At 34.1% G+C, this 12713-nt stretch overlaps 1 protein-coding gene across 19 annotated transcripts in view; it reads right to left on the reverse strand.

Annotated features, from left to right (window-relative positions):
• The window catches only part of ROBO2 (roundabout guidance receptor 2), a 1206434-nt gene that overhangs the window by 31112 nt on the left and 1162609 nt on the right, over positions 1-12713 (reverse strand). For all 19 annotated transcript variants that reach the window (XM_070488704.1, XM_070488697.1, XM_070488701.1 and 16 more), the window contains one exon: positions 7847-8003. In XM_070488704.1, coding sequence (XP_070344805.1) covers positions 7847-8003 — 157 coding nt within the window. The remainder of the gene's footprint in view (positions 1-7846; positions 8004-12713) is intronic.

Below are 12713 nucleotides of genomic sequence, written 5' to 3' on the forward strand. Positions count from 1 at the left end.
CAGTTCAAATGTTATCAGTTTTGTGAAGCCTTCTCTGCACTCACTGTATGGAATAGATTACAACTCCACAATACTTACATTGTGGCACTCCCATATTACGTTGGGATTATTTGTTTCATGTCTCTTTTTCTCCACTATTCTGTGAGATCCTTAAACTCAAGAACCTGTAACTCTCAACTTTGCATTTCCAGCACCCAGTATAGTATCTAGCATATGAAAGATTTTCATTAAAGAAAATGAAAATAGAAGGAATATTACAAATTATATATCTAGTCTTGATCTCCCTTACAAATGCTAACTTGTAGACGTCCAGATGATTCTTGAATATTTTTACTTGAATGTCTTCCCTCTTATCCTGTTTAAAGGTGAATTTATCAAAAAGCCTGCACACGGATGTTTATAGCAGCTTTATTCATAATTGCCAAAACTTGGAGGCAACCAAGATATCTTTCAATAGGTGTGTGGATAAATAAATTGTGGCACATCCAGATAATGCAATATTATTCAGTGCCAAAAAGAAATGAGCTATTGAATCATGAAAAGATGCAGAAGAAAATTAAATGCATACTACTAAATGAAAGAAGCCAATCTGCAAAATCTACATATTGTATGATTCCAACTATATGACATTCCGGAAAAGGCAGAACTATGGAAACAGTAAAAAGATCAGTGGTTGCCAGAGATTAAGAGGAGGGAGGGGTGAATAGGCAGAGCACAGAGGATTTTTAGGGCAGTGAAACTACTCTGTATGATGCCATAATGGATACATGTCAGTATACATTTGTCCAAACCCACAGAATGTACAATAACAACTGTGAACCCTAATGTAAACTGTGGACTTTGGTGATAATGATGGATCAACGTAGGTTCATCAGTTAAACAAATGTACCTCTTTGGTGGAAGATGTTGCTGGTGGAGGAGGATATGCATGTGTGGAGGCAGGGAGTATACATATATGGGAAAACTGTGCTTTTTGCTCAGCTTTGCTGTTAACCTAAAACTGACATAAAAATAAAGTCTATTTCTAAAACCCTGACTTTATCATTCTTTTATTCGACAATCATGTGTCAGGTAACTGGATCTACTTACAGAGTATGCAATCCAGTGGGGAAGACTGATATTAACCAACAATACTGAGTACCATAGGAATACAGGGGAGGGAGCTGAAACTAGGTTTGGGGTTACGCAAGCCCATGCTGACCACTGGAGAAGGAGATATTCTAAGGAACATATGCGGTGGTCCAGAGGAAGAGAAAAGACAAAGTGTTTGAAGAACTCAAATAGTGCCGCAACTGGTAAGAGCTGGCAAATAAAGAAGGTTGGTCACAGATGAGGCAGGAGAGGTGAGACTATGCCAGATCACAGAGCGCTTCATAAGCCCTGAGAAGGAGTTTGGAATTTTGCCTCTGGGTGATGGACAGTCACTGAGAGGTTTTATACAGGGAATGATATCATTTTTGGCTGTTCAATTTTCCTCTCTTGTTGAGGCCACCTGGATAATCTTCTGCCTCATGAGTTGCAAATTGACGCCCCTGGTTCAGAAGCCCTGGACAGTCTGATAGGAATATCTCTCCAGAAATATCTTTTATATTTAACATAAACATGCACACTTGAATGTGTTATAAATAATAACTTTCATATGCTAGAAAATACCATTGATTAAACTTGTATTCTCATTAAATGACTATATAAGTACTGGTCTGACCTGAAAAAAATATATTGCTCTAAAATGATGCCATTTTTATCGGTTTTATATGTTGAGATCAGTTAGATGTCATTTGAAGAAAAGATTCAGTTGTGTAAAAAGTTTGTAACCTACTGTCTCACTGGGATTTATTGCTTTTAGTTTTCCCATCCTCTAGTCAATCCTGCATTCCACTTACAAATTGGTCTCTGAAAACACTGGAATTGTTTGAATAAAACATTCACTTCTCTTCACAGTATTCTGTCCATTAAATATGTCTAAGCCTCAACCTACCTTTCAGATGGCTTTTCCAGTTTCTCCACAGGGGTCTACCACTCAAAATAAATTGGTTTGTTTGCTTCTTTCTTTGTACTTTTTCATCCTAGTGCATCGGTTGAAAGAATTCAACTTATTTCAAATAAGCTGCTCTCCTCCAATTTCACCTATCTTAATCTCACAAATCCTTCAAGCTACAGGCTAAATCCCATATCTTTTATAAAGATTTCTCTGATGAGGCCAACTAGTGCTGATATATTACTCTTCTGAACTTGCACTGCTAATATTTTTGCACATTTATTTGAAAATTGATTATACACTGTCTTATGTCATTTCCAATGTTGGTTTCTTTAAGTGTTGTCTAATTTATTTTAGTATTTAACCTTTCACGTGTTAATGGTATCTTTTCCTCAAGTGGATTTAAGGTACATTAAAGTTATGACATTGAACTATTCGTGTGTGGCCACACGTGACACGATATCTTAAAAACAGTAGGTCATAAGCATGTTTATTGATTTGAAATGAAAACAGAAAAGTTGCTTCATTAACAAAAATGCTTAGGTGTCTCCTCTTAACTTACTTATTTGACTTTAAATGTATATTATTAAGTCAAACAAAAATATATTTAAGAATCTTACCTTAATCAAAAAAGAACAGCCCATTTTCAGTATGGAATGTGCATCCTATTATATTTCACCAATAGTTATGAAATTTACTCCATAAAACTTGCTACAAAATAGCACTGGTTTCTAGTCCATGTGCTTTCCTTGTTTACATTGGCTCATTATCAGGGATATCATGTATTTGAATAAAGAAAGAACTTGTTTATATATTTAATCTTTCAAATGAAAGTAGTCAGTTTTCTCCTAAAATTTCTCCACTTCATAAGTAGTAAACTATTTTTACTTCCCATAATCTAAGGGGAACATACATATGGAATGAAAGTATATACAGAGTATAAGAGAAGGAAGCAACAATGCTATAGGTATCAAGGGTTAGGGTAACAGAAAAAATTGTAATTAGTTGTCTTCAACTCATTTTTTATTATTCAAATACCATCAGGCAAAGGAGAGCCTAACCATATAAATGCTATTTTTGACATCATACAAACACATTGCATAATGTATTAAATGACTAAAAACTATTTCAATAGCTATTCCATTTAACTAGAATGGGTGTTTATCACCAATTCTCCCAAGTCTTCTCTACAAGGTAATCTAGAACAGGAGTGAGCAAACTCTGTACCCCTGTGGAAGATAAGTAAAGCTGAAAAAAGTCCACTGATTCACCTCAGTGGTTTGTGCAAGAAGTGGAAAACGGAGAGAGAGGGAACAAAGGAAAGAAAAGGAGAAGAACATGAGAGAAGAGAGAAAAGAAATTTGAGACACGGTGCATATCATTTGATAGGAAGAACAGTTCACCATCTCTGAGGTATTCATGTCTTAATCCATTCCAGAACAACAAATACTAAGGTGTCATGCAGTTTCTGCAGAAGGGCAAGAAAGTAACAGACGACTCTATAAATGTTATGAAAAGTGTAGCTCTGTTTTTTAGAATTTCCTTCACATTTACAGATATGTATCTCATTTGAGTGATGGAATTTCAACTTTTTCTTGTAGTAACACAAAAAAGACTGTGAAAATGCTTCTAATGCCAAACCAAAGGTCTTTGGGGCCAGCTTTCCCAGAGAAGCTTTTGTTCTTTGACTTGCTGTCAGTGAAGTATGAGGCATCATATTATCTGTCTTGCCCAATGAATAATGAGAAAGATGACAACAAATCAATGTTGCATGTGAACTCACTTGTTAAAGGCCAGATACAAATACCAAATTACTAATAAAAATACAGTAAAGTTCAACACCCTCAAAAGCTTGCCAATCTCTAATTGCAATAACAAAGCAAAGCCTCAGTTTTCTATTGCATTACTACTGAATTCTTCCTAGCATTATATGATCATATTAAAAATACATTTTATTTGTAGCTAACAATGAATACATTTTGACACATTTTTGTCAAGCTGAGAGAGGTATATAGATGAGACAGAACACTTACCATGGTTGCTGCAGTGTTGAATTAATAATTAAATACTCTTCTATTTGGGCAATGATTTGATAACTTTTGATATTTAATATTGTGGTGAAATAAAAGGCCCATGAGGGGCTTGGGGGAAAAATTGATGATATCTGAGCTCTTAGAAACAATATTAAACATTGAAATAAAAACCAAGAGACAACCTTTTCAAGATTGTGGTTATTCTTGGCTAGGTTTATCTCGAGACTAAATCAGTCTCTTTCCCTCCATCCCACTGCCATTGCCGTAGTTTATTCCCTGATCATTTCATGATATTGGCTATTCTGCTGCAATATCCCATTCATTATCTACCTGCCCAAGCCTCGTGTCTTCCAATCCCTCATCTAAACCCAAAGATCAGAACCCCTCTATGACATACAAGGCTTCACATTTGCCCTCAAGACACCTTCTCAGATTATCTCCTACCCTACATCTGTTTCAGAATAAACAAACCTCACACAGCAGCTACCAATTGCTGAAGGATACAGGCAAGCAATTAGAACGCAATACCTAGAGTACTACAGTCCAGGAGTAAGCTTAGGGAATAATGAAAAATAAAGGAAATGCAAGTAACCCTAACTAGAACAGGGTAGGGTTTCCAAGAAAATTGGAAGGTACTAAGGAAAGAATAATCAGGCTATTCCTTTTGTTTTCATCTTTTATTTTATCTCTATTTTTTGCCTCTGGCTAGGGAAATTTCTCTCCATCTGCACGGCAAATGCTGATATTAGTTATATTTTGTTGTAGTCCTTGATTAAGAGTTTATTCTGGTGTGTAGGCTATTTTATATTAGGGACTATTTCTCATTATCTTTGTCCTTTTTGCTTCTGGCTCAGAGCCTGGCACTCAACAGCCAACTAACTCTAGGTAGTATTATTTGTGAATTAATGATTCAAGATTCACCTCAAAACTCAACTTTTAGAGGATTTCCCCAGCCTTACCTGGCATACACGATTATCCTCTTCTGTGTGCAAATTATTATTTTGTGCACATTGCTCATATAGGGCTTGTCATACATAATAATGTAGGCACATGTGCGTGTGTTCGTGTGTGTGTGGTTTCTAGTCTCCATCTCCCACTCTTGTGAGCTTCCTAGATTAGGGATCAGATCTTCCTTATTAATTGTATTTGTTTCTTTTACCTCTGTTGCTTTCCTTCCTAGCACCGGGCTTAACACTTCTTAAGTATTAAAAAAAAATGTGTTGAATAAGTTCTCTATTATGATACATTAAAAACAACAAAAGCAAAAACTATGACAGTAAGAAGTGCAGTTGAAGAAGCTTTGACTGTTAGAAATGAAAACTATTAAAAATGAAAAGGTAACTTCTAGAGTTTCAAGAAAACCTTAAACCTGCATAAGTTTCAAATCAAGGCATATAAGCAATTCTACAGAACTCCTTCTGGAAAATATTCAATGTTAATATCATGAACAGCAGAGTATAAATAATCTAAGAAGTGTTCAAAAATCTTTCCTCTTTTCAGTATTACAAGCTTTTCACGTTAGAACACACGAAAGTATAAAGAATATATCAGGAAATGAACAAAATCATCCCAAATCTACTAATTTTAATTTATTCTTATCATATTGACTTTAAATAAGTTTTCATTACAAACAATTGAAATAAGAACTTTCAAGCCTTAGTCTTTAAAAAACTGAGTCCAGAAAATAAGGAAATTGAATTTTGCAGTCAGTTTACTGATGGGTTAAGACTTAACTACTATCTTTGTTAAGAGACAGAAATTTTTTTCAAGAAATACTAAGTACTATGGCAAATATCTAAAAAGGTAAATAAGAACTAAACTATATGCCACAAAGACTTTGAATATATACAGTCAAAATATATATTCCTTTACCTATCTAAAATATCAAATGGATTTTAAGAAATCTTTTACAAGAAAAGAATTTCTAATATCATACACTCTGGCTGAATATTTAAAAAATCCCCAAATAGATAAAAATAGTTTATACACTAATGTTTTGAAAATAATTTGTATCAAAAATAAAAATCTGCATTAACATGTATTATTTCATTTAGCATGAATATTTCCAATTCTACTGCTGGGCAACAAAATCAAGTGAGAAGTTTAGCATTTATTTGGAATGAATTACACTAGTTTTATTTCAACGAGTAATAGGTATTATTATAGTCTATGTATTTTTTAAATAGAAAAGAAAAGAAAAAAGAAAGATTCCAAATTATTTACAATTTTTACATGATCTGAGTTCAAAACTTTATGCTTATAAATGTTTAACAGCACTACATTCTCTTCCAGTTTACAAGTTCCATGTCGCCATTTTCAGACCATAGCCTTTAAAATGCAGGTTTGTAATCCCTGTAATAATCTTTTCTTGTGGAATACAGATCTCTGGTTTTTCATAGATGTTCCATGTCATCCATGTGACACTGACACATTTATATTATTGATATGTAGTGCATAAGATCGATCATGTGCAGAATTTTATTTTTTTAAAAATCAGAGAAGGAGGATGTGTTCTCAATTTCCTATTTCAAATGTGAACAATTTTTAAAAAGTAAAATAATAATGATATGCACATATATGGGAACTATAATCCCACAGAAGCAAATGAAGACCTTTGGGGTGAAAAAGGTATATAGAAAAAAATACAGAGGTATGCATACATATATACATGCATATCTATCTACTAATCTATCTGTATGTATAATGCATATATATAGTATATATGTATGCATGTTATATAACCAGAAGAAAACGCAAATGCATTCTTTTGAAGGTAGCAAATGCTGTGACATAAAAAGCTAGTTAGGAAAATTAATCAGGATACCTCAAAGACAGCAGTTATGTAAAAAGGAAAAGAGAAGAGAAAAAATTTATAAGCATGTACATATTACCTTTATGTGAAACAAGACAGAAAATGAAACCTTTCTTCAAATAAACTGAGGTATTTTAACATCTAAATATTTCTAAACAAAGAAAAACTTGAAAAAAGAAAAACTGTCTTTATTCAGTATTTTTCAGTTTCAGGCAAAAGCAATGATGACCTGGGAATTGTGAGGAAGACAGAGCAGATAGAAATTATTAAAATAAAAAAAGAGACTTGACTATGCTTCTTCTGACGTATTTTTTTTGGATTAGAGAATAGGAAGCATCAATGTCTTTTTGCATTAAAATCAATTAACACTTAGACTAACAGAGGAAAGCAAACTAACTCTTGCGAGATGTTGGGGAAAGAATAAGGAAACTGGTCACATTTAAAGGTCCTCAAAGGAAATTTTCTAACTTAAAAAGGTTTTGTTACAGAGTGTGCATTGGCTTGAACCTCTTTTATTGTTGCGGCCCCTAAATTCCCATCAAAGCTGATGATTAAAGTTATACCCACTGGCCAGGTCCCTACAATTATCCCATTGTGATGGAGCTCGACAGTGGGCGCCCTGCTATGGCCAGACATCAAGTCATTAGGCAACTGCAAGGGATGATGAAGAAGGTTATTTTAATTCCCTTTTCAGCTCTTCTCAGGAGTGGCTCTTTAGTTCACAGAGCTGTGGGTACTTGCTTTCAAACTAACAAGCAATATTATAAATGGAGGCTGCATTACCATGATTGCAGACAATCTAAGGCACTTGACGGCCAAGGATTCTAGGTCCTCAATGTGTGCTGTGTTGTATTATCGGCTAAAAATATATAGATGGTGCAAACAATAGAAGAGGGGGAAGCAATGAACAGGCTGGGAAGGGGTAAGGAAAAATAGTAAGAGAACACAGGATAAAGACAAAAATGCACACTAGAGAGGGGAGCAGAGCCCTGAGCATTCTGTTGGCATACAAAACATTTTTACCCATTTTCTTGCTGTTCCACTGCATAGTGTTCCAGCTCTGTACCAGGAAGGGGCTGGACTGGGGGAGGAGGTAGTGGAACATTGGCCCAATTCGATCCATTGTTTTTCTGTGGTTTGGAAGAGTTTTTATTTTTCTTCTTTTTTCCACCTTTCCCACCTGAAAGTAATAATGCATTTATTCAGACAGACCAAATATCATAAGAAACAGAGTACATCAGATGGGAATATGTATTTATGTTTTCAAAACACCAGAATCAGTATGTTACACTTGTTAAAAGCTATAAACAATGAAATGATATAATCAGAAAAACATTTTATAAATCACTCAAAATGATATTGTTTCTTTCCCAATGCATTTACTGAGAGCTGAATAAACCAAAAACATGGCTGCTGTAGAAAAGCACATTTATTGATTTATTCACGTCTGCTGCCTCCACGTTTTCATTGTTAGATGAAATAATGGGCCATAACAAATTCTTTCAAATGTCAGATTTTAGTGCGTTCATAATGCTCTTTTGCATAATCTCTCTCAGTGGAAAATGCAGTGTCTTAGGATACAGACTAAACTTTTCCATTAGAATTTACTCAATTTAATTAATCCAGGAGAGTAACAGTTTTCTCTCAAAAATAACTGATAAAAATCAATCAACTATAATCTGGAGGCTGCTTGTAAATCTTTCATAATGATATGTTTTATAGAATTTTTAACTAATGAATGGCACAACTATTTTTGCATATAATGAGAGCAGTTCCCAGATGTTTTAAGTGTAACATTTCCTAAAATTCCAAAAAGGGGGGAAAATTAATGGAAATACAGTAATCAGTTTCAGTACTATTGTAATACAAATGAATTCATGCACAAAACATGAGCAGAAAGTAACTCAGTAGCATATGAGCCATATCTGGAATTATTGGAGTTTAATGAAATATAACAATAAAACTTATCATTTGTATAATGTAGTACTTCTCACTCTTCCAAAATTAAGTAAATAAGGTTTCTTCCTAAATGGCTCACAGCTGGATGCAGGAAGGAGCACTTCTTGAGCAGAATGACAAAGAATGCTTCAGGGGAATCTAAGTAACTTCTTTCACTCCTGCTACAGTGTATACCCATATTTCCAAAAAATGTTATTGACCCCTTGGACTTGATCTCTCTAAAACTAAAAATTATGAGTGTCAAATATTTGTAGCAGCGCTGTCTAGCAATAGAGACATCACTAGAAGTCTACCTCATCTGCTTTCTTCTACCAATAACTAAGCTGCATCAGCAAATTCAGAAAATTATGTAATTTAATTATAACTTATTTGAGTGCCAGAAAGTGATGAAACCGTTAAACTGGGCAAATACACCATTGTGGATTATGGAATTACGTCTGTTTTCTAGGTCATGCACACATGTGCACACATATTTAGAAGCACATCCTGCCAACAAGGCGCTTTCACCTGTCCTTTCACTTGTTATCTTTGGCAGAATGTGAGGTATTAAGAGAAAGGAGAGCAGGTGTCTTCTGCTTTGAGGATCAGAATTCAATCTCTGGGTTTGAGGACTAGCTTCTCACTGACTTGATAAGTTACTCAATAGACATCACCTCAATTTCCACACATGTAGAACAGATATAAAGTTACTACTTCTTTGGGTTATTTTGAGGATTATAACAGATAATGCACGTAAAGGGCTCAGAAGGTACAGAATCCTCAGTAAATGCCAGTCATTATTACTCTTTCCCATCTCCTCTATCTCAAAGCCAACCTAGTTCTAACTGTTTCTAAAGACTTTGCCACGCTCAATGCCTCCAACCCCAATGAGTACCCCAGAAATAGCCTGATTCTCAGAATAAGAATAATACACTTGCTTGAATTTGTCTGTAATTTTTGTGTTTAAGTTGGATAAGCTTTAGTCCTTTATTTCATGATAACTCACCAAATTCACAAACAAGGATTTATCTTTGTTGTGTTAGAACTATATTTCAATACTTAAAAGTGAATGGGTTGGGTCATATGTTCTTCATAGCTTTTTCCCTATTTGTGCCTCCTTTATTCCTTATATATTTATGTATGTGCAATGCTTTTTTCACTTTGTATAGAACTTATAGAAAAGTTATATGATCACCACATTTGTGAGTGACACAAATAGCTAAGTCCTTATGTCTCCATTTTATAGATGAGAAAATCGAGGTTCTCTTTTGAGTGTTATGTGGTCCATATTCACACAGTAAGAGAAAAAAATTTAGAATGCAGCAGCTTTACTGGAAATGACTATTTCTGGAACTCTAAACTCAACTCTGTTGAAGTCTTTGCCTAAGGTCAAGAAAATCATTATTAATTTGTCCAAACAGTAGACTTAAAAATGTATTGTGGAAACTGAGCTGATTCAGAGGGGAAATTTGCGACAGCTTTTCATCCAATGTCCACTTTTCCCTCTCTGGGAGAAATTTCTGGTCTGTCATTGTGGGCAGTCTTGGTAGGACTGTCAATCAATATGCTTTGTCTTCTCCTAGCAATGAGCTAAGACGTGAGCTCTTAGCATGGTGGTGGGCATATGACATAAGCTAAGGAAATTAAATTCTCCATCCGAGATCTAGACCTTGAGCTAAGTGAGGCACAGTCTTTTGGCATTACCTGCAACCAAACAACATAATGCATTTGATGGTGAGAACTGCCTCAACTGTGTTTTAGAACATATTTTGAAGACTTGAAAACATATTTGACTCATCTCTCTTCAACTCAAAATGTAAATATTTGGATTTATATTTATTTATGCTGAACAAATGACTTTTATGTAAAGAAAATTATGAAAACAGCTCATTTTCAGATTAGTTACACTTACAGTCTATTTTTAAAAAATAGTACCGTATAAAAAGATTTAGTTATTGCTACTGATATTGTGCTATATATGTGTGTGTATATGTATGTACATATATATAATTATGACTGCAGATACTATTTTGAAAGATTTGCATTTTCTTTTATATTTTTAATGGTTGGATTTAACATAACTGCTCAGACTTATGTATTGAATAAATTATAAAAGTGTTTCAAAGAGGATGAGAAATTCACTGAAATAATTCAGAAACGTCCAATTTTACTTATTGCTGTGATTATTTTAAATTGGTTTCACTACTGCACACAAATTAAGAAAATCTTATAATATGATATGATTAGATATCTATACGGCAGTTTGATCTTAAATTTGAGCCTTGGAAACATACCCATGATTAGAAAAAAACCCAGAAACTCTGTAACATTAAACTCAATTGGACTGAACCAGAAAAGGGAATAATCATTTTACTCTCTCCTCCTAAAGAATGCTTTCTATCACAGATTTAAGTAATTTTGTATTCAAATGTAGATGAAGTCATTAATATAATTCGTAGATATATATAAATGTCACTCAGGAGACTAATGGATTCAAAAAAGCAGTATGCGCCATTGTAAATCAGGTTCTGCTTACAATTACTCAAAAGATAACTTTTAAAACTCGGTGGCAAGCAATATATACAGAATATTTAATGAAAGATTCACAGAAGGTCTTATGTAACCTGTGGCTTACAGTACACAGATTTTTTTTATAAGTATATTGCTTGAGATTTTACATATCTTGAACAAAATAAGCCTAGGATAAATTACTTTTTAATTATTCAGTACAATTGTGGGACTCATTATAAATAAACGACAGATAAATGACATATAAGGTTATTCAAAAAATTTCCCTATATTATTAAGCCAGTTTAAATTCATAACAGATGTTTAAAATTTTCTGGATTCTATCATGTGTCTAATTCTGCCAATAGGTAAGAAGAGCAAATGGCTCATTTTGGAGGGAAGAAAGCATTAACATTTTCTGAGTGAAAGGGTTCTATCTCCTGAGGAAAAGTCCTTTAGTCAATGTTACCCTAATGACGTAAAAGAGTTAACTCTTAATGGCCTTGATGCCTGGTAGCCTGTGACATACAATACACTATAATCCTTTACTACGAATGTGTAGTTAAAAAAAAAATTCATAAAAACCAAGAGCATATCATTAATATAAAATAATTAAGCAAATAAGGTGATGGAATCAATTAGAAATGTGCAGATAAAGGCGTCAGTCATACAATGTACATGTTATGGTTGGAAGTCAGAGTGTGGCTATTATGACCTCCTCATTTTAGAGGTAAGGAGCCTTGGGCCTGGTGGATATCACTGATGGTCATTATGATCAGTATATATTTCTGTCCAGAAAATGTGTTTTCTCTACATGTGCTATACAATACCCACATTATGGATTGTTAATTTGGCTGATATATCTTAACATATATTAAAATTTATAGCATAAAAGAATTATCAATATGAAAGACTGCATTTAAAAAAATTAAATGTGAAGAATAATGTCCCATATTAACATTCTTCTTTAGCATGATATCAGCACCTGTTTCTAAATAATATCATTCAAGAGATAATAAATCCTATTGCAGTCATGTGCCACATAACGTTTTAGTCAACTATGGACAACATATATGATGGCAGTCCCATAAGATTAGTACCAGATAGCCTAGGTATGTCGTAGGCTACACTACCTAGGTTTGTGTAAGTGCTTTAGGGGAGGAAGGAATTTTTTTCTACCCTTCTAGGTTTTTCTGGCTGGTCTAAGAATTAAATTGACATGAGACAGATTAAAAGGAGAAAAACAAAGTTTACTAACATGTATACATAGGAGAAACCCTGGAAAACCAAGTAACTTGCCAAAATGGCCAAAGCCCTCACCTTAAATACCATCCTCAGCTAAAGACAAAAGATGTTGGGGGGAGGAGAGTCAGGGACTTCGAAGGGAAAGAAGACAATTCACAGGTAGGGGAAAAGGAGCAAACGTCTGGAAGGCAAGTGTTTG

This window comes from Equus asinus, chromosome 18, assembly GCF_041296235.1.
Source record: "Equus asinus isolate D_3611 breed Donkey chromosome 18, EquAss-T2T_v2, whole genome shotgun sequence".
NCBI classification, from domain to species: Eukaryota; Metazoa; Chordata; class Mammalia; order Perissodactyla; family Equidae; genus Equus; species Equus asinus.